The sequence below is a fragment of the Mesocricetus auratus genome, unplaced genomic scaffold (genome assembly GCF_017639785.1).
Source record: "Mesocricetus auratus isolate SY011 unplaced genomic scaffold, BCM_Maur_2.0 Super-Scaffold_100006, whole genome shotgun sequence".
Taxonomy (NCBI): Eukaryota; Metazoa; Chordata; class Mammalia; order Rodentia; family Cricetidae; genus Mesocricetus; species Mesocricetus auratus.
In genome coordinates this window covers 70,078,022-70,099,887 of record NW_024429190.1, presented here as the reverse complement: position 1 = coordinate 70,099,887, position 21,866 = coordinate 70,078,022, and the positions used below count along the sequence as shown (strand labels likewise).

The 21,866-nt window shown below is 45.4% G+C and overlaps 2 protein-coding genes across 2 annotated transcripts; both read left to right on the top strand.

Annotated features, from left to right (window-relative positions):
- Positions 1–1,141: 1,141 nt before the first annotated feature.
- LOC121140882 (PRAME family member 9/15-like) lies at positions 1,142–6,564 on the top strand. Its single transcript, XM_040747442.1, has 4 exons — positions 1,142–1,314; positions 3,499–3,803; positions 4,268–4,852; positions 5,699–6,564. Exons 2-4 carry the CDS (start codon positions 3,517–3,519, stop codon positions 6,261–6,263), a joined length of 1,437 nt encoding a protein of 478 aa, XP_040603376.1. The 5' UTR covers positions 1,142–1,314; positions 3,499–3,516; the 3' UTR covers positions 6,264–6,564.
- A 3,901-nt stretch (positions 6,565–10,465) lies between these two features.
- On the top strand, positions 10,466–14,702 carry LOC101831208 (PRAME family member 8-like). The gene is made up of 4 exons (XM_040746606.1): positions 10,466–11,366; positions 12,247–12,560; positions 13,031–13,606; positions 13,884–14,702. Exons 2-4 carry the CDS (start codon positions 12,271–12,273, stop codon positions 14,443–14,445), a joined length of 1,428 nt encoding a protein of 475 aa, XP_040602540.1. The 5' UTR covers positions 10,466–11,366; positions 12,247–12,270; the 3' UTR covers positions 14,446–14,702.
- The last annotated feature ends 7,164 nt before the right edge of the window (positions 14,703–21,866 follow it).

The following is a 21,866-nucleotide window of genomic DNA, read 5'->3' as shown; positions in this document are numbered from 1 at the left end:
AGGCAGACACCCACAGCTAAACACTGAACTGAACTCCTGGAGCCCAGTGACAGAGAGGGAGGAGTGATGTGCAAAGATGTCAAGACTGGGCTGGTGAATCCCAGAGAAACAGCTGACCTGAACAAGGAGGAGATCTTGGACCTCAGACTGATGGCTGAGAGACCAGCATGGGACTGATCCAGACCCCCTGAATGTGGGTGTCAGTGAGGAGACCTAGGCAATCTGTGGGGTTTTTGGATAGTAGATCAATACATATCCATGGCACACAAATGGACTTTGGGGACCCATCCCACAATGAGGGATGCTTTCTCAATTTGGACACTTTGTGGAGTGCCTGGGCCCTCCATGGAACGAAATGACAGACTCTAGAGATCCCCCATGGAGGGCCTTACCCTTCCTGGGGAATGGAGTGGGGATTGGGTGGGGGGCTAGGGAGGCCGGGAGGAGAGAGTGGGGGGGAGGGGAGGGAGAGGGAGCTGGGACTGACTTGGGAAGCAAGCTTGTTCCTAATTTAAATATATAATAAAAGTGTAAAAAAAAAGAAAAGAAATAACAGAGATCTATCTGTCTCTGCCTCCTGTTTGCTAGGATAAAGATACATGTCAATCTGCCCAGGCAATTTACTCCTCCTGAGGTAGAGTCTTCCTTAGTGCTGAGGGAATATTGAGCTACATGGAAAAGGATAGCGTCATGGGCACCATGACTTGGACAAATTCTATTACTACTCTGGGTGACACGGCTCTCACTTATGCAGGCCTGGATGCCTAGTCACCTGCTGTGGATGCCAAAGTAACCTTCCCTTTGGGTTCGACTCTGCCTGGAAAACATCTGTAAATAAAGTGTGTTTTGAGGCTCATTCCTGTAACCCAGCACTCAGGAGGAAATGAAGAAGAGGAAATGGCCTGAGTTGAGGCCCAGTTTCTGCTATACCCGGAGTTCTAAGCCAACCTGGGCTACATAAAGGCCCTCACTAAAAACAAATTCCACCAAGAGGGAAAGACAACAAAAGAAAGAAAGAAATGACGGAAAAAAGGAAGGAAGATCTCAGTGTTCGCGCACTTAGTCTCAATTCCTTCCGTTTCCTGCCTGAAGATCTTATCTAGACACACCCCAAAACCATAAACCAGTTAAGCGGATGGAGCTCAACCATCCAATCAAATTGCAGCTCGTGATGGGGCGGGTTTCAAAGGGGAGGAGTTAGGGGGAAGGCCTGAAAAGCTTCAGAGGAGTCAGAGAAGGTACCAGGGTCGAGGAGCAGACAGCCTCTTCCTGTCCAACTGGAAGAAGAAACGCAATCGCCAGTGTCTGCCTGTGGTAAGTCACCCTCCTCCATCAGACACCACGTCTCACCCAGCCCAGCCACTCTCCACAGTAGACCCAATGGCACAGGGAGTTTGAATCTCTGTCTCCAAATGAGGAGTTCCGGGATGGTTTGGACTCCAAATGCAGCTTTGCCTTTATCTTAAATACTGTGAGGGTCTGAGAGAAGTCCCAAAAAGTCCACCAATCACTATGCCGTCCCCAAGGGCGTTTATATGACACCACGCACACGTCGGGTCGCTATACATGGACAAAATGGCTGCCGCGCTGAGCCTCTGAAGCCCAGCTACAGGAATTTTAAAAGCTGTGTGACCATTCTACTTAGGATTGGCTTACACAAGTGGCAATCACATTAGAACAGTTCTAATTGGTTGGGGCTAGCAGGAGGTGGGCCATGGCTACAGTTTTTCCATTCCAGGGCAGCTCTGGACTAGAGCCAGGCTTTGTACTGTTTTCGTCATCCCCTGTGGGGGGCGGAAGGGGTGTTGGCCCGGGAGTGTGTGCCTCCTCCAGAGTCAGGGTCCCAGGTGATTGAGTGTCCGTTGTTTGTGAACTCTGGCCCGTTCTTACTGAGTTATTAGCGGCCTTCATGATATGTGCCTGACCCTCTCTAATACCACTTTATTTCTGATTAATTTGTGACTTTTTTAACTTGTGACACAAGGTTTTACCTCGTTGCCCAGATTGTCCAGAACTGTCTGAGTAGCTCAGGCTAGGTAGACACCCAGCCTCAGCTTCCAGTCAGTGGCTGACATTGCAGACTGTTACTCAAACATCTGCCGATGTTCTGTTGTTATTCATTTCATTTCCCTTTCTGGTTAGTTTGCTTCTTTCGTTGGGTTTAGTTTTGGTTTGGTTTGGATTGGTTTGGTTTGGTTTTGATTTTCAAGACAGGTTTTTTTCAAGTAATATCCCTTACTGTCCTAGAACTAACTTTGTAGACGAGACTGGCCTAGAGCTCAGAGAAGTCTTCCTGCCTCTGCTTCCCAAATGCTGGGATTAAAGACTTGCTCCACCTCGTCTCTATGGAACTCTTCATTAAAAAGTAACAGTAAATGCCTTGCTCAGTGGCACATACCTGTAGTCCCAGTTCTTGGGCGACAGAGGCAGTCAGATTTCCCTTAAATTCAAGGCCGGAGCCTGGTCCACGTAGTGAGTTCTAGGACAGCAAGTGATAGAAAAAAAGACTGTGTCAAACAACAACAATAATGATAAAACATTTACTTTTATAGCCAAGGCTAGCCTAGGAACTCCATCAGTATCTTAGATGACCTCAAACAGTGACCCCTCTGTGCCCATTTCCTGAGGGCTGGGTGTAAAAAGCCTTGAGTCCTCTTTATCCAGTGCTGGGGATCGAGCCCCCAGAGACTCTTGCCTGCTAGGCCAGCACTCCAAAAGTTATTAAAGAAAAATGAGAAAATTCTGGAGGGTTAGAGGATTGTAAAGGAGAAATACCTTCTTAAAATTACTTAGGCTTCCTTTGTTGCTTTGACAGAGAAATGCTGTTGAATTGGAATTTACTTTGTGTTTGTTTACTATGATGTCCTGGGAGGCCTGGAACTTGCTATGTGGAGCATGCTAGGATTCATAGAAATCCTCCTTCTCTGCCACCAGTCCAGGAAATGCATGCTTACATGGGTGACTGTGTTCCTGTGTGAGTCTATTTAGTATTAGAAAGAGAGAGAGAGACAGAGAGAGAGAGACAGAGAGAGACAGAGAGAGACAGAGACAGAGACAGAGAGTGTGTGTGTGTGTGTGTGTGTGTGTGTGTGTGTGTGTGTGTGTGTATTCAGGTCTTCTCCTGTACCACAGCTGGTGGTCTGGAAGTTCTTGTCCTCTGTCTTTCACACACCACACGCTGGGATGAGAGGCCAGACGCATCATGTCTGACTGGATTTGTTTTCTTTTCTTTTTTATTTTTGTGAATTGGTGTTTTGCTGGCATGTATTTTCCTGTCAGACCTTGGAGTTACAGACAGGTGGGAGTTGCTATGTGGGTGCTGGAGTTGAACCTGGGTCCTCTAGAAGATCATCCAGGGCTCTTTACTATTGAGCCATCTCTCCAGCCCCAGGATTTGTTTTCTTGTAACTTATTGAGTTTGATATCTTTAAATGATACTTCCTAGAGATTGATTTCTATTTATATGAATTGACATCTCCTTGGAATCTCTCTTGGAAGTTTCGAGGATCCAAGAAGATGAGCACCAGGACCCCACCCACCCTGGAGGATCTGGCAAGGCAGGCGATGCTGAGAAATGAGGCCTTGACCATCTCTGCTCTGGAAGGCCTGCCCAAGATGCTCTTCCTACCCCTGTTCCAGAAGGCACTCAGTTGGAGACTCACAAAGATTGTGAAGTCAATGGTTGCAGCCTGGCCTTTACCCTACATCCCTGTAGGGGCCTTTTTATCCTCCGGCACCCTGGAGTTTTCTCAGGTTGTGGTAGAAGGACTGAGGGACCTGCTGAGACAGGAGGATCGCCCTGTGTAAGTAAGATTCATCTAGGGTCACATAGAGGATTCTGGGGTGCAAGGTATTGATATTTGAAGTTGAGATAATGTAGTCAGAGGAGATCAGAGGCCTTGGAAGCATCATCTTGTTGGACTGCAGCAGCCTTGACTGCCATTGATCTCTGATGGAGAAGGACAGTTGGGTGTGGGGAGGAAGAGAGAAGATGTGGGCACAGTGGGAGGAGCCTGACCCTGTCTCTTCCACAGGCACTAGTTGTACCAGATCAAGAGTAGCAGTATGGAGGGAAGTGAGACAGAGGACTACTGATGTAGTGTAGACAGAGCCATTGCCTGGGACCATGAGGTTGTTGGAGACTCAGAGCTGGGAAAACTCCAGTCCTCATGGGAGAAAGGGAGAGCTGACATTAGAGATGTGTGGAAAGGCGCTGGTGTCTGTGGAATCTTCTCTCTTAGTGACCCTTCACCTGTTTTACTCACAGGAGGGGGAATCTTCGAATACTCGATTTTCGGAGGTTGCCCCATGACTTCTGGACCCTAAATGCTAGAGCAGAAGATGGGGACAGCTCAGCAGTGACTGTGAGTGAGAATCAGGCAGTGAAGCCCCCTCCCAGATATGAACAGAGGCAGCGTGTGAAGGTGATAACTGACCTCTACTCCAGGTTCCAACAGCATGAAGAAGAAACAGACTTCTTGCAAGAGGCTCAGCCTAGAAAAGACTCTCTACAGCTGTGCTGTGTGAACATGAAGATTTTGTTATTGTCTGAAGATCGTGTCATTATGTTCCGAAAAATTATCAGGCTGTGGGATGTTGAGGTGTTAGAATTAACCATAGATTGGAGTTGGAGTTCTCTGTTACAATTTTATCCCTACTTCGCCCATATGATAAATCTTCACACACTTTCTCTAGTCTGGATCGAGAAGAACACATCTGACCATGCCTATAAATCAGAGTACAAGTGGTTTGTCCGCACTTTCATATCTGAGCTCTCCAGAATCAGCAGACTCCAACATCTCTATATGAATGGCATCTGTTTTCTCAGTGACAACATGAAACACTTGCTCAGGTGAGGATGGATAGAGAGCTTTTTCTGCTGCCAAAGAAAAACTTTGCATTTTATATTAAAGATAGTGGTATCTCCCAGTTCTTGGAGAATGAATTGTGAATGAGCCATTAGAACATCTAACCATGGTCTCCTTTCTCTGTAAACTGAGACTAAGACTCCCACGACCACTCTTGAAGCAGAGATCTGATTTGGGGTAGGACGTGTGTGCATAGTATGTCACAAATGCAGTTGGATTGGTCAGATTTAGTGAGAATGCTGCACTTTCTCCCTTAGAATCCTGGCTAATCTAATGGAAAGTGAACAGAGAAAGAATGGTACCCAAGAGTAGAGGGTCAGAATACCTGCATAGCTCCCCAGGTGGTCTGTGCTCACAGTGTGTGAACAGACACCAGGATTTCCCTTGTAGGAAAAGCTTTGAACAGTGAGGGACTCAGAGGATGGGAAATGGTGACAGTGGGATTGAGGGTCAATGTCATGTAGAGACTGGGATTCCCCACAGAGGTGGTGGCAGGAAGCAGAGAGCAGTGACAACTGTCTGAAATGCTCTGGGGTCTTTCATGGGCTGGTCCTTGTGTGCCCTAGGGTATAACAGGTGCACAGGAATTCTGTGTCAGTGAGGAAAGGATGCTGCAGAGCTGTGCACTGAGCCATCCCACAGTGACAGAGAAAGGCAACTGTGGGTGTGGCTTGAGTGATCAGATTCCAGCAGGCAGCACCATAGGTATTGACTTCCATCATGTGGTCCAACTGTCCCGGGGACACCTGTCCCCTTCTACTGCTGTGTGAAACCACCACACGCCCTCTCCAGCATCATTTGTCTGAACTAACCCCTTGGTCTCTGCCTAGGAACTTGAAGAATCGCCTGGAAACCTTCTCTGTCACTCACTGCCAGCTGTTTCGGACAAACTTGTATCATCTGTCCCAGTGTCGGCGCCTCTATCAACTAAAACATCTGGACATGAGTGGAGTCCTACTGTCAAATTTCTGTATGATGCCTCTCAGGGTTCTCCTAGAGAAAGTGGTAGACACTCTTGAGTCTCTGGAGTTAGAGGGGTGTGGGATAAAGGACTCTCAGCTCAGAGTCCTCCTCCCTGCCCTCAGCCAATGCTCCAAGCTCACCAAGGTCAACTTTTATACCAATGACTTCTCCATGAATGTCTTGAGTGACCTTCTCCACCACAGAGCCAACTTGAGCAAGATGACCATGGAGCAGTACCCTGCCCCTCGAGAGTGCTATAAGCTGGGTGTGGTCTCCATAGAGAGATTTGTACAACTTTGCCCTGTGCTCATGGATATACTCAGGGCGGTAAGGCAGCCCAAGAGCGTCTCCTTTGCTACAGATGTGTGCAGTAGATGCTCTAAGCGCTGTGTGTATGAGCAGGAGACCAGGCTTTGCTCTTGCTTGCAGTAAAGAGTGGAGTGTTAGTTTTGGTTCTTGCCTTCTCAGGGTGGGTACATAGGAGGCTTTGGACAGAGATTTAAACTAAAGTGAGCAATGCAGACACATCTTCTATGAAGGTTTTCAATCTGAGATGCTTAGTATAGTAGGCAATACTGTGTGCAGATCAAAGATTACACTAGGAAAAAGCAATGCAGAGCAAACGGACTGTGTTTTATCCCATGCTATGATCTTTATTTTTTTCTCTGTCACTTAAAAAAGATGTCTGTAATTTGCTAGCCTTGAATTCTTATAAAAGTTACTTTGCATTGTTTTATTTATGTTTATGTGATGACGAGGTACATGCCCCCCTGGTGCAAGTACCAGAGGCATCTGATTCCTTAGTCATTTGCCTGACATGGTTGCTGGAAACTAAACTTGGCTGCTCTGGAAGAGAAACAAGTGCTCTACAGTCCTGAGGCATCTCTCTCTCTCTCTCCAACTCCAGGCCTTGAGCTCTTAATTCTCTTGTTCTGATTCCACCTCCTAATTGCTGAGATTTGCCATATCAATACCATATCCAGTCTGCACCCTACATGGCTCCTAAAAGCTAGGTGGTCACTGCTATATAAGTCTCCTGTACAAGATCAAAATTCCTCTAGTGTCCTTCCTACACCAGATATAACTATTTCCACTTTTCAACTATAATCTTCATCTTCTATTTTTCATTCAATTAGGCCTTAATTATTCTCATATTTGTTGGTCAGATCTGATAGCCACAGAATAATTTTGAGTCACACTCTCTTTTTTTTCTTTTTTTTTTGGGGGGGTGGTTTTCGAGACAGAGTTTCTCTGTATTGTTTTGGAGGCTGTCCTGGAACTCGCTCTGTAGGCCAGGCTGGCCTCAAACTCACATAGATCCACCTGCCTCTGCCTCCCAAGTGCTAGGAATAAAGGTGTGTGCCACCAACGCCCCACTTGGGTGATACTCTTATATGTCATTTTTGTATTTATTAAAACAGAGATCCAGGCCGGGCGTTGGTGGCGCATGCCTTTAATCCCAGCACTCGGGAGGCAGAGGCAGGTGGATCTCTGTGAGTTCGAGACCAGCCTGGTCTACACGAGCTAGTTCCAGGACAGCCTCCAAAGCCACAGAGAAACCCTGTCTCGAAAAACCAAAAAAAAAAAAAAACAGAGATCCATTGCTTCCATGTTGGTCACTATTGTTGACTGACTTCCATACAGCAACTGGTTGTAAGGTTTTATATCAAGTATACTCTGGAAAGAAAGAAAAACATGAAGTGGTGTGATTTCCATGACAGTACCATTTGAGGAATAATCTTAAAATTAGCCCTTGCTAGGAAACAGAGTGTTTCATAATTCACTTGACAGCATACTCATACTGAATATTACAAGAATATGCACACTGACCATAGACCTTATCATGTGCAAATCGTTTTATATTTTACCTACAGTCAGTGCTCACAGACCAACACATTCTTAGGAGAATACACTCTCCCTGTTAAATGACTGCCTTGTGATTTTCTGAACCAATGCACATGCAAAGGGGGAGGACACTGTAAGCAGGTTCTTCATGTCAGTCTCTCACCTGGGCTCTAAGTCTTCATATGCAGCAGGGTTTATTATTATAGAATGACACAGCAGGGCCACAGAGATGAAGTTCTACATAGAAGCGATTGCATCCTCCTGCCTCTCTGGTTCATCTCCTCTAGGTACAGTTTCAATATGAGGCCCTGAACATGCAGATTCTGGTCACCGGTTTACAGGGGACAAACACTGATCTCCTACAACACATACTATAAAACACACACAGGGAACATGGCCAAAGGTCAAGGAACTGAAGAAGAAAAGGTATCATTACATACAAGGCACATGCTTCACCTCGTAGTCAAGCCCCAGAACGTTAGAAAATGTAATTGGTTATTAGTGATGCTGCTTATATTTTAGAGCTATGGTTTCTATTTATAGAACAGATTGGTTTGAAACCCACTTGAAGATTATTCTGCTCTCAATCTCCCAGCCATCCTCCTGTCTCAGTTGGGGATGTAGCTCAGCTGGTTGAGTGCTTGCCTATGTATCAGGAATTCCCTGGATTTTAGCCCATGCCCCCAGCTCCACTTGACAGCAGCTGTGGTTGTCCGTGCCTGTAATCCAACACAAAAGTGGAGGGGGAAGGAGGATGTGAAGTTCAAGGTCTTCCTCGGGTTTATAGTCAGAGGCCACCAGGGTAAGTGAGGTCCCGACTCAGAACAGCTAAGAGCTAAAGACACTGCAGGAACTCCAGTAGACCTTACTAAAGCAAGAACAGCGCTGAAACAGACGCAAAGACTGCAAGAGGACAGCAGCCTGTCCCGAAGTGGTTGCTGCTCTGCAGAGTTGAGTCAAGTCTGTTGACATAAGCACCAATGGTCTGGTGACATACCCCCATAGGCCTGGTGGGTAATGTCTGGTTGTCTTCCTTCAGGATCTAGGTTGAAAACTTGAGTGATCTCGTGGTGAATAGCATTACAGGTGCTGCCCGTCTGATTTATGATTTATGCCACCTCTCCATTTCCTTCTGGTTGAATTAGCCAATCTCCTAAGTGGTAAATCCTAAGGTGTTGGAACTCTCAGTTCTAGAAGGGATGTCTCCATCAAATCCCTCCCCTCAGGGCTCAGGTACCTTGTGTAAATGAGAAAGAAAGAATGTTAGAGCCCTAGGGGAGGGTGGACATTAGGAAACCTTAAACACCTCAGGACTGATGGATTTACTGTGCTATCATGAACAGGGCCCACATGGCTCTGCAACACAAGGGGCTCTGGGTTGAGAGGACTGACACAAGCTCCAACCAGTAAGCAAGAAGCTATCTCCAATTGATAAGGATGACAACTGAAAAAGTTGTTCTCTTGCATGAAGACACACACACCTACCTTACAGGTCCCCTCCTTCCATAATATGGCACCCAATTCTGTGTGTTCATGGCATTCCTGTATGTGAACATGTCCTACATCTACATGTGTTCCTCATGATTTTGTTTGCTTCTTGTTCCTCTGTTATTTAATTTTACCTATTCCAGTTTCTGTTTTGTTCATTTTTTGAGACAGGGTCTCTCTGTGTAACAACTGTGGCTGTCCTAGAACTCATTTGTAGACTAGTCTCTTGAAGGTTGCACCCGACCCTGGGTCAGCACTCCTTATGTGTCTTTGATGATTAATGTGTTTGCTCGTTTGTGTGCTGCTGCTCTGAGAGGAGAGAGTGCATGCTGGGACAGGAGGACTAGACACTGAGGTCTCGCTCACTCCGCCTGGTGGCCCCTCCCGAGCCATCTCACTGGCTGCTAAGCTCCCTTAATTTTTTTCTTTGCAAAAAAAATTTGAACCCTGACGTTGGTGGCACACGCCTTCATTCCCTGCACTCTGGAGGCCAAGGCAGGCAGATCTCTGTGAGTTCAAGGACAACCTGGTCTACAGAGCAATTTCCAAGACAGGCTTCAAAGCAATACAGAGAAAATCTGCTCCAAAAACAAACCAAAAATTTTTTTGTTTTGTTTATTTTTTGGTTTCCAAGGGAGGGTCTCTCTGTAGCCCCTGCTGTCTTAGAATCTCTCTGTAGACCCAGATGTCCTTGACTTTTGATCCACCTAACTCTGCCTCCAGGGCACTGGGATTAAAGGCGAGTGCTGACACCACCCTGCTTAAAATAGTTTTTAAGACAGATCCTTACTCTGTTTGCCTGACAGGTTTGAAATTGGCTACTTACATCAGGCTAATATATTGAACTCACTGACAACCACCTACCTCTGTCTCTCAGGTGTAGGTATTAAAGGCAACTACCACCATTCCTTGTACTCTGTCTTTAAGATTCACACTAGGTGTAGGATTATGTTGCCTGTATGTTTCAATGTGCAAACATTTATATCTGTTGCCCAGGTCAGAGGGGGCTTCAGATCTCCAGGAACGGGAGTTACGGATACTTTCAGCCACCACCACGTGGTGCTGGGAAGGGAAGATTGACAGGTGCTCATTATTGCTGAGCCACTCTCCAGCCCCCAGGTCCACTCTTGATATCATGGCCTTGAGCAAGTGTGCTGGCCTGATGCATCCTTTGAAGCCCCTCTGTATCTAGGGAACCAAGGGTGGCATCACAGACAAAGCAAGCTTTATTGTTCTGTTCTGTTCTGTTCTGTTCTGTTCTGTTCTGTTCTGTTCTGTTCTGTTCTGTTCTGTTCATTGGTTACAAAGCAGGTATCCATGGCTCGGGCTGTTCTTCAGTTTACAGTATGGCTGAAGATGACTTTGAACTGATCCTCCTGCCTCCAATTCTGGAATTCTGGAGTTACAGGAATGCTCAGCAGGTCTGCTGCAGTTAATGCAGGGCAGAGGGCACAGGGTATGCTGGGTTGGTCTCTAGGAACTGAGTGCATTCCGAACCCACATACATGGAATCAAGTCATCCTCCTGCCTCACCCTTGAGTAGCTGCTACTTCAGTCTATTGACAGAGCATCCAGTTCAGGCTTGAGCTCCAGAACATATTCCCAAATGACTAGGTGTTTGTCCTAGGGCCCACTGACAAAAAATATTTTTGAATCATTTTTATGACAGTTATCCACAACAGATTAAATCCCAAACTGACTCAAAATCAGACTGATTTTGGCCAAATGAATCAAATTCATTTTGGTTATTCATAACAATACTCCTAACCAAAATGATGCTGGGCAGGAAGATTTCTCGGAGTTAGAGTTCCAAAACAACCTCAGCATCAGTGCCTGTAACAAATTCAAAGCTGAGTAATAAAGAAACCAATAAAGAACAAATTATCAACTCAGTGTTGTGTAGATAATAAGCAAGTTGAATGTTATCTATCCAAGACTTTGAGGGGCAGGGTGGTGTTCTCACCCTGAGTTCTAATTCAACGAAGAAATGATTGAATATTGTCCAGAGAATTAAAATGGTGCATATTGAACCATCCAATCAAATTGCAGGTTGGGGTTGGAAGGCGGGGTTGCAGTAGGGAGGGTGAGCAGAGAGGTGTATAAAAGCTTCAGGAGAGCCACCCAAGACACTCAGAGACCTGGAGCTGAAGGATATTTCTGGCACGGCTGGAACACGGAGGCTATCCTCAGTACTCAGAGCTGGTGAGTAATTGTCCTCCTTTGGTTCGTGCAGTTTGATCTGGGGACTTTAAGATCCACCATTGGACAGAAAATTTGATTCCTGTCTCTTCAGATAAACACACTGAACACACTGGGTTTAATTCTAAATGAAGGTTTACCTTCATCTCAAATGTCATTCTAGGAGAACTTGTTGATCTCAGTGTGATTGTTGATTGCTTTGAGACAAGGGTGTCGTAGTTGTTCACGCTGTCCTAGAACTGTCCCTGTAGTTTTGAGTATGCTGGAAATCAAGACCCTCCAGACTCAGGGTGCTGTGGTCCCTAGCATGATCTCTCCTACTGTGCTACATTGATATTGGTTTTTCTGTGAAACAAGGGCCCAAGCAGACCTGCAGAGCACACGGCTTGGTTCCTTGGCACTTGCTCTGCTTCAGACTCACAGATGCTGGAATTGCATTTGTGGCGTAGGTCTGGACTCAGGCTTTGGTTTCCATCTTTTTCAAACAATTTTTTATTGTTTGTTTTTTTGTTTGTTTGATATGGTCTGGTTTGGTGACCCAGGGTGACCTGAAAACTTCAGGAACCCACTGCCATCATCTTCCATGGTAGAAATATACTGAACATTGAACCACAACACAAGGGTTTCTTTAGTTTTGTTTGTTTTTTTGAGAAAGGGTCACTCATGAGATCTTTTGACCTGGAATTAATGAGTCATTAAGGGATAGAGAGGCTCCCATGCTGCCAGTGAGGGACTCTGGCTTCCAACCACCAGTAAGGACCAAGGTTGTTGACTCTACCACTGCCAGAGCAAATAAACTCTGACTTGAGTGGTTCCTGTGCTGGGTGAGGAAGATTTCTAAACCATGTCCTGAAAGAATGTTGTTCTCTGAATTCATCCCCAGGACCTTTCTGACTGCAGACCCATCATGATGAGCGTTCGGACCCCAGCCACACTCAGAAAGCAGGCAAGCCAGGCTCTGCTGAGAAATGAGGACTTGGCCATCTCTGCTCTAGAGCAATTGCCCATGGAGCTCTTCCCAGAACTGTTCAAAGAGGCCTTCAAAGGCAGACACACTAGGATTGTGAAGGCAATGGTGGCAGCCTGGCCTTTCCCCTGCCTCCCTGTGGGGACACTGATGAAGACCCCAAACTTGGAAACCTTCCAGGCTGTGTTAGATGCAGTAGACATGCAGCTGGCAAGAAAGTTTCACCCCAGGTGAGCAAGAACCTCATACTTTAGACTGGAGCACAGGGTACACAAGGAAGACACCGTGGGGTCAGGGAGAAGGGTGTGGAATTGGCTCAGAGATGTCTCATGGGATCATCACACAGGGATGCAGGGCCTTTATAGGTATTGATTCCTTGTAGTAAGGACAGTGAGAGTGAGGATTTGAGCTTAGGGAAGATGGAGTCACAGTGCGGTGAGACCATCCCTGGCATTCCCACAGCCACTAATAACGGGTCTACGGAGGGAACAGAGAGTAACTTAGTGGAAGGAAAGCAGTCAGGTCTCAGATGCAGCCCAGGGGAAGCGTCCATAGCACACGAGTTGCCACATTGGACCTTGGTGCTGAAGTGACTTAGTCCTTGGCAGGGGGAAGAGCTGATATTGGAGATGTGCAGTGAAGTTGTCTCACTGTTGGGTCCTGTCATGTCTGCTGACCCTGGACTCCATTTTACCCACAGGAGGGAGAAAATTAAGGAGCTGGATCTCAGGAAGGGGCGCCATGACTTCTGGACCATATGGACTGGAACAGAGGATGGAGACTGCTCAGAGAGTGGGGATGAGGAGCGAGTAGTGAAGGTTCTTCCCAGATACGCAATGAGGCGGCGTCTGAAGGTCCTAACTGACCTCTGCCTCAGACTCCGACTGGATGAAGAGCAAGCATATTTCTTGCAGTGGGCCCAGCAGAAAAAAGGCTCCGTTCAGCTCTGCTGTGTGAAGATGAAGATCTGGGCTCTGCCTCTGTGCACGATCAAGGAGGTCTTGAGTGTTTTCCATCCCCGGCACATTGAGGAACTGGAAATGAACATGGGGTGGGATGTGTCCACTCTGGCATGTTTTGCTCCCTGCCTTGGCCACATGAGAAGTCTTCGCAAACTCTCCCTGGCACACGTCTACAAGAACACTATCGGGACTGGCAATAGACAAGAGAAGTGTGTCAGGAAGTTTGTGTCTCAATTCTCCAAACTGAACTGTCTGCAGCATCTCTCCCTGAATGCCGTATACTTTCTCAAACACCACATGAAACAAGTCCTCAGGTAAGCAAGGATAGAGATCTGAGTCAGCTACCAGAGTAATCCTTTGTCTTTAACTTTAAGGACTCGTGGATGGATGGTGCCTGCCTTTCACTAGGTCCAATTATGGTGAAAGTTAGGTGGGATTTGATGTAGTAGGCTCCAATAGGCAGTACCTGGTACTCTTCATTTTTTTTGTATGGTCAAACTGACATTGAGCCATGTACCCCAGCCACGTCTTTGTAAGCCCCAGAGTGCACACTCTTCTTTTGCTTGAACTAACCACGTTGTTTATCCCTAGGTGCCTGAGTAGCCCCTTGGAGACTCTCTCCATCACTGGATACCGCCTGTCACAATCCGACTTGAATTATTTACCCTGCTGTCACAGCCTCTGTCAGCTGAAACATCTGGACATGAGAGGTGTGGTGTTATTGACTTTAGATCCCATGCCTCTCCGACTTCTACTAGAGACTGTGGCACACTCTCTGCAGTCCCTGGACTTGGAGGGTTGTAGAATGGAGGACACTCAACTCACTATCCTCATGCCTGCCCTCAGTCGGTGTTCCCAGCTCACCAAGGTCAACTTGTATGGCAATGCCTTCTCTGTGGCCATCCTGAAGGACCTCTTGCTGCACACAGCCAACTGGAGCAAGATGAATAGGGAGCAGTACCCTGCCCCTGTGGAGTGCTATGATGACTTTGGTTACATCGACACAGAAAGGTTCCTCCACATTTGTCCTGAGCTCATGAATGCAGTAGAGGCCAAGAGGCAGCCCAAGAGGATTGTTTTTGCTACAGATACCTGCCGTAAATGTGGAGTGCGTTGTGTCTATGACCTGGGGCCCAGATTTTGTCCTTGCTAGTAGTAAATAAGGAACATGGCTTCCAGATTTGGGTCCTCTTCCTCTGAGTTTTTCCTTAGTCATTAGCCTCCATGTTAGGTTCAGGGTCTAGAAAGTTTCTCAGCTGGCTTCAAGGATCTACTGAAGCAAGGAACTGTATTTGAAGTCTTCAGCTGTGATCTCTTTATCAATTGTGTTTTTAAAATGTCCCCATTCTTATCCATTCCATTCTCAATTTTCTGTATAATGAAACAGCAATAAAATAATTCTGTATCATTTTTCTTCTGCATTGGTATCTTTCCTAAACACATAGAGTGATGGTCTTCTTTTTATTTATTTATTTATTTATTTGTTTGTTTATTTGTTTATTTACATGACAGGGTTTCTCTGTTTTTGGAGGCTGTCGGTCCAGCCTGGCCTTGAAATCACAGAGATCCGCCTGCCTCTGCCTCCGGAGTGCTGGGATTAAAGGCGTGTGCCACCACCGCCCGGCTGGTCTTGTTTTTAAATGCCATTATTGTTTTCTGGCTCCCATCCACCTACTGATTGTAAGGACTCTGGACAGAAATAAAAGTGGGAACAGCTACATGTCTATAATGACTCTATTCCAAATTGGGGCAGGTAGATACAGTTAACTGCTAGGGCTGACTACATTTGCCGGCCAGACTGGGACACAGACCCCAGAGCCAGAGGGATGGCCCAAAGGTTAAAAACACAGGCATGGTGTTCCAGAGGGTTCAAGTTCAGTTTCCTGTACCCATATCAGGTGGCCCACACCTGCCTGTATGTCCAGCACCAGGTGATGGAATCTGCATGGACACCTGCATTCAAGTGCATCAATCTATACAACGTATACATATGTGTCCCTAAATGAAAGTAAGTTAAAAAGCAAAGTTTACAAGTAAACAAAAAAGTAACCCAATAGCTAAAATAGACATATACTCCGTGGTGGGGTGCTTGCCCGGTACCTGTAAGGTCCTGGGCTCCACCTTCAGCTTCACATGGTAACAAAAGACCATGGAGCTTGAGACTGGGTTTCAGCCTGTGTTGAACACTTGCACAGCTTGCATTGGGCTCCTGGGTTTGCTCTCCAGCACCATGGATAAACTAAAGAGTATGAGGGGCTTGAGCACATAAAGTACTTGTAGATATAGAGTCAGAGTGATCAGGTGTGTATTTCACATAAACAGAGTACTATTTAAGGGTCATTATTCGAGTTTTAGGTTTCATATATATTCTTTTTTTTTTTCCTGAGAACCTGCCACTCACTACATAGCCCTCACATAGCAATTCCTGGGTACCTAGCTTCCTGGGATGTACCTCACTTGACAATGCTTTCCTACCATACCTGAGACTCTCAGCTGGATCTGTAAAGTCCATTAAATGGGGCACAGTAGTGACACTTGTAATCTCCCCATTCTGGAGGTAGAGATAGAGAAAAAAGATAACCACGGTCACCCTTCCTACATAGCCTAAGAACTTATTTTGAAAAATGAAGACACTGAAGAAAAGACCAATAAACTTTTTTACAGAAAAACCCAGAGCTATGTATTTGTTTGTTTACATGTTCCTGAATATTTCATAATGCCGAAATTTTGTTTATGAGGCTATTCTCACACTAGAAACAGTCCTCTGTCTCAGCCTTCTGTGGGATGGGATGACATATATGAACCACCATGCCCTGTTGGCTGGTAAACTGTGATACCCCCATGTAGGGAGAGATCTTAAGCACTTGCACCGCTGGCCACGCCCGAGCTAAGTAGTAGGGAAGGGAGATAAGAGCTTGGGGAGAGGAGGGCATTCTCTTGGGCTCAATCGTAGTCAGAGATTGGAGAGCACTGACCCTGGTTCTCGGCTTCTCATGTAAGTGACTTCTCTCTCTCTCAAATGAAATATAATATTCACACCCCTTTCTGGTATCACTGGCGTGGCTCGTTTCCATCATCACCCGCAACCAGCATTAGCTGTAATTGACTTCTACTGGGGAAGCAGAAGAAGGAGGGTCTCAAGCTCATGCCAGCCCAAGAAACGGTTGTCTGATTTAAAACAAGCAATACAGCTGGGTGTGGTAGCACACACCTTTAATTCCGGCACTGAGGAGGCAGAGGCAGGTGGATCTTTGCGTTCAAGGCCATCTTGGTCTTCAACACTAGTTCCAAGACAACCAGGGCCTACATAGGGAAACTTTGTAGCAAAAACAAACAAACAAAAAGAGTATTAATAAGGATTGAGGACTGAGGGAAGAAGTCAGTAATGGAGTCCTGGGTTCTAATCCAGACATCAGGTTTAAACTAAATTAAAAAATCCAAAAACGGCCGGGCATTGGTGGCGCACGCCTTTAATCCCAGCACTCGGGAGGCAGAGGCAGGCGGATCACTGTGAGTTCGAGACCAGCCTGGTCTACCGAGTGAGTTCCAGGACAGCCTCCAAAGCCACAGAGAAACCCTGTCTCGAGAAACCAAAAAAAAAAAAAAAATCCAAAAACACAGCTGAGATGGAGTTCAGTAGAGGAGGCTGGGCAAAGTGTTCATGGAGACCTGGTTGCCTGGGCTCAATCTGAGTATCTAAGAGCAACTAGTACATGCATGCAACAGCACACATGCATCCTGAGGACAAATGTCACAAGTAAGCTCCCTCCTTCCATCTCTGTTCAGGGATCATACTCAGGATGTCACCATTGGTAGCAGGAACCCTTACATTTTGACTCATCTCACTAGCCCAGGAATTGGAGCTTCTGAGAGATGTTTGCCACACAAACTTCCTAAGACACTGTTTTGCTTGGGTGTTTGTTTTGTCATGGAGAGTTTTGTACCAGGCTTTCTTTTAGGCCACCAACCAGCTCCCAAATCGTGACACAGAGACTTCTTACTAATTATGAATGACCGGCCTTATCTTACCTCTTATTTTAATCTGTTTCTCTTCTCCACGTTTTGACTTAGGGCTTTTTACTTTACTTTTCTTTCTTTCTGCATGTCCTCCTTTTCTGCCTCTCCCATTTCTCTGCTGGCAGCTGCCTGGCTTCTGACCTCAGGTGTGTCTCTCTCTTTCTACACGTTCTTTAATCCCTCACCAGCCTAGATTTCTCCTCTTACTTAGTCTCTTTGCCTGCCAACCCCACTTCTCCCTCTCCTGCCTAGCAATTTTACACTCAGCTTTTTATTAATGTGCCTTAGGCAGGCAAGGTGAAACAGCAAAGCATCTCTTCATAATTAAACAAATGCAGCATAAGCAAACGTAACACACTTTACATCATTAATAGACACAGCATAAACAAATGTAACACATCTTTGCCTAGTTAAAATAATATTCCCCAGCAAGGCTTTGCTGTGTTCTAGTTGTGGAGATACAATAACCTGAAAATATCTCTTTCATTCTATGTAGAATGCCTGGGATTGTTTGCTGGGCCTCACAGTCAAAGTTAACAATACATGCTGAGTTCACTTAAGAGTCAAGTCAGCTAGCCTACTATTAAACTGTTTTTTTAACCTGCCTTAAGAGAACAATGTAGTTTTAAGGTAATTGATAATCTAGACATTCACATAGTTAAATAACTAAATTCCTATAACTTTTCAACTTTCAATGAACTTTGTTATATGATTGTGTCCAATTTCCATGCATTTAACAAAAGTATCTTTATTACTATCTGCACATACAACCCTGTCTGGGATTAAAGGCGTGCGCCACCAACGCCCGACCGAAACCAACTTTTAAAACCTAAACAATCATTTCTTTTTAATTGAGAATAAAATGTTTCTCATATATTATATCCTGATTGCAGTTTCCCCCTTTCTATTCCTTCTAGATCCCCTCTCCTCCCCTCCCATCCTAATCCACTGCTTTTTTCTTACTTTAGAAAAGGAACGGATTTCCAAGGGATAGTAGTAAAATAAAACGTAATAACACAAACAAAAGCTAACACATAGCAACAGGACAAAACAGAGGAAAACAAGCCCAAGGAAAGTCAAAAGAAATAGCTACAGATGCAGAGGTCCCCCCCCCTTCCCACACTCAGGAATCCCATAAAAACACTAAACTGGAAACTACTATATACACAAAAGAGCTGTTGGGTAAAAAGACAGAAAAACAAAAAAATAGGTAAGTAGAAATTTTAAAAAGAAGATACATTTTTAAAACATTATTAGACAAGGAACCTTCAAAGATGTTGAGTTCTTTTTCAGGTAGCCATCTACTGCAGGGCATGCAGCCTACCCTTAAGAATAGTTTGTTTCCCCAGTGAGACTCCCATGCAAAAAAATACATTTTCATTGCCAAGTGGTTATAAATTGGAGACAGTTTCTGGGCTAGGGGTAGATGCATGCTCCCACTTCTCCTTTTAGCTCGAGAGCCCATCTGTTGCAGACCCAGGCAGGCCCTGCGCATGCTGTCTCAGTCTCTGGGACTTCAGATATGTCTTGCTGTGATAAGAGGGCCTTCTTTTCTTGGCGTCCTGTGTCCCCTCTGGCTCTTACATTCCTTGCATCTGCATTTCCACAGGGTTCCTTGAGCTTTGGGGTAGAGATCTGATGGAAACATCCTATTTAGAACTAAGTATTCTAAGGCCTCTCATTCTCTGCATATTGTCTAGCTGAGGATCTCTGTATTTATTCTCATCTACTGCCAGGAGGAAGCTTCTTTGATGCTGTCTGACCAAGACACTGATCTATGAGTATAGCAGAATGTCATTAGGAGTCATTTATTGCTACATTCTTTTAGTAGAACAGTGGAGTTTGCTTTTCCTTTAAGTCTCTGTGCTATTTAGTAGCAGGTTCTGGGTCACCCAGGCAGTGTTGGGTCCATCTCATGGAGTAGGTCGCAAGTCAAATCAGATAGTACATGGTTACTCTCACAAGCTTTGTGCCAGCATTGTCCAAGCATATGTTTTTGGATTAGGTTTATGTTTTCTTGTATCTGTTGAGACTTGTAATGTGTGCAGTTTTGGAGAAAGTTCCAGGAGGTGCCCAGAAGAAAGCATTTACTTTTGTCTCTGGGTGGAATGTTCTGTACATATCTGTTAGGTCCATTTGCTTTATATCATCAGTTACTCCAGGACTTCTCAGTTGAGTTTTGTCTAGCTGACCTGTCTATTGGTGAGAATTCACCCAGAATCAGTGTGACAGTCGGTATGTGATTGAAACTGTAATAGTGTTTCTTTTATGAACTCTGGTGCCCTTGTGTTTGGTGCATAGATGACAAGAAGTACAAAGTCTTGTTGGTGGATGTTTCCACTGATAAGTATGTAGTGTCCTTCTCATCTCTTCTGGTTAGTTTTGGTTTGAAGTCTATTTATTTCATGTATTAAAATGGGTACACCATCTTTCTTCTGAGGCAGTTTCTTCCACTGCCTTGAAATATCTGTTCCTCTGCTTTTACACTGAGATGATGTTTATCCTTGATGCTGAGGTGTGTTTGTGGGATGCAGCAGAATGATAGATCCTGTCTTAGCATCCATTCTGTTTTATTGAAGAACTGAGATCATTGAAATTGAGAGCTATCAATGAGCAGCACTTTTGCTTCCTATTATTTTGTTTTGTTGTGAATGTGTGAGGTATGATGTTTGCTGTGGTGTGAGTGTGTTGTACGATGTTGGCTGCAGTGTGAGTGTGGTTGTATGATATTTGCTGTGGGGTGAGTGTGTTGTACAATGTTGGCTGCAGTGTGAGTGTGGTTGTATGATGTTGGCTGTGGGGTGAGTGTTTGTTGTATGATGTTGGCTGTGGGGTGAGTGTGTGTTGTACGATGTTGGCTGCAGTGTGAGTGTGGTTGTATGATGTTGGCTGTGGGGTGAGTGTTTGTTGTATGATGTTGGCTGTGGGGTGAGTGTGTGTTGTACGATGTTGGCTGCGGTGTAAGTATGTGTGGTGTGATGTTTGCTGTGAGGTGAATGTGTGTGGTGTGATGTGTATGCCAGTCTAGCATTATCTATTCTTTGTGATTTCCTGGCTGTGGTTAACTTCTTTAAGTTGGAGTTTTCCTCCTAAATATAGCCTTCTGTAAGGATGGATTTCTAGAGAGTGTTTAAATTTGGTTTTAACAGTATTGTATCATTTTCCCCAACTGCCGTGATGTAAAGTTTGGCTGAGTATAGAGTCCTGGGCTGGCATCTTTGGTAGGACATCCGTCCAGGGCCTTCTGGCTTTAGAATCTCCATTGAGAAGCCTTTATCTTTTCCTTGGTCTTTTCCCATTGCAGCACCTGTTCTTCAGTTTCAAGCCAAAGATGCAGTGCAACCCAACGGCCTGGAGGGCACACCCAGGAAAGATCAACAGTGAGAAACCTGACATCCTACTTTCTCCAAAGCCCACTCTGCCTTCAGAATCCTGGCATGACCTCTGCATCAATCCAGTCTTCCCCACAGACATTGGCCTTCAACCTCACTGTCCTCCATGCCCCGTTTGCTCAGCTTCTACCTGGGTTCAAACTATTTCATGCACAAGGAATGAGAGACACAATGGTAGCTGCTCACACAGATCTGAGCAGAGTCACCTGAGGACTTCCCTCTCCGTTGCCCTCCTCTCCTTCTGTTCCCTTCACATTAGATTGCTTAGACAGAATGCAAAGGAGCACACAGCACATCCTCACTAGATTTGTTCCACACACCTGGACTTCTGACACGGTATCTAGATGTACAAATCCTATCACAGCTAAATCTCTGCTCCCTGAGTGATGTGAGTCCTTGATTCAGTTAACATGGAAACAAGGAGCCTCCACTGTACCAAAGACTCTCAGTGTTTATGCCACAGAGACCAGCACACATCAGGTGCCTACTAATCCTGAATGTAAGGGAGAATGGTTTTCTCTGGAAATAGGAGCAGCTCTCCCGCCTTTCTTACCTGAGTAACTGTTTCTTCTTGTCACTGAGAAGATTGTTGTTTGGTAATTTAAATGTGCTCTGGCAAATAAGCTTGCTTGGCTGAGAGAGCATCTTGGCCCTATTGGATGGAGGGACAGAAGATGTAGAAAACAACAGGTGGCCACCCCGTTCGCTGATATTTCAGGCTCTTACCCCAGTATTTGTCTCTTGACTTTTTATGGAAAATGATTAACTAGATTAACATTTCATAAAGTACACACCATTCATGCAGACAATTGAGCTTGGAATGTTGAGAAATGGACTTGGGGATATGCTTCCCTGTGTCTACTGTATTTCCCGTCATGGGGCTGTCACTGTGGATCCATGCTAGAGGGAAATTTTGAAAATTTCTCATCTGGCTGAAGCAGGCTGAAGAACCTGACATGCTTGTTCAAATTCAACTCCTGTATGTACTCCAACTGGAAAGCATCTAAGAACTTGACCATGGTGTTTACTGCAATGACACAGCTTCCATTTTTCAGAGTACAACTATAGGGAACTTTTTTGCTAGGCCCATTACAACATGCATATTTGGTATCCATCAAGATGGAACTAGAGGCAAAGGTCAGCTATCGCCGCCGCCAAACACTGG

Bases quoted from the DNA above. Each gene is read 5' to 3' on its own strand.
- LOC121140882 (XM_040747442.1), top strand. From the start codon at position 3,517: ATGAGCACCAGGACCCCACCCACCCTGGAGGATCTGGCAAGGCAGGCG. The intron at 3,804-4,267 runs GTAAGTAAGATT...TTTTACTCACAG, and splicing joins AGACAGGAGGATCGCCCTGT to GAGGGGGAATCTTCGAATAC. The intron at 4,853-5,698 runs GTGAGGATGGAT...GTCTCTGCCTAG, and splicing joins AACATGAAACACTTGCTCAG to GAACTTGAAGAATCGCCTGG.
- LOC101831208 (XM_040746606.1), top strand. From the start codon at position 12,271: ATGATGAGCGTTCGGACCCCAGCCACACTCAGAAAGCAGGCAAGCCAG. The intron at 12,561-13,030 runs GTGAGCAAGAAC...TTTTACCCACAG, and splicing joins GCAAGAAAGTTTCACCCCAG to GAGGGAGAAAATTAAGGAGC. The intron at 13,607-13,883 runs GTAAGCAAGGAT...GTTTATCCCTAG, and splicing joins CACATGAAACAAGTCCTCAG to GTGCCTGAGTAGCCCCTTGG.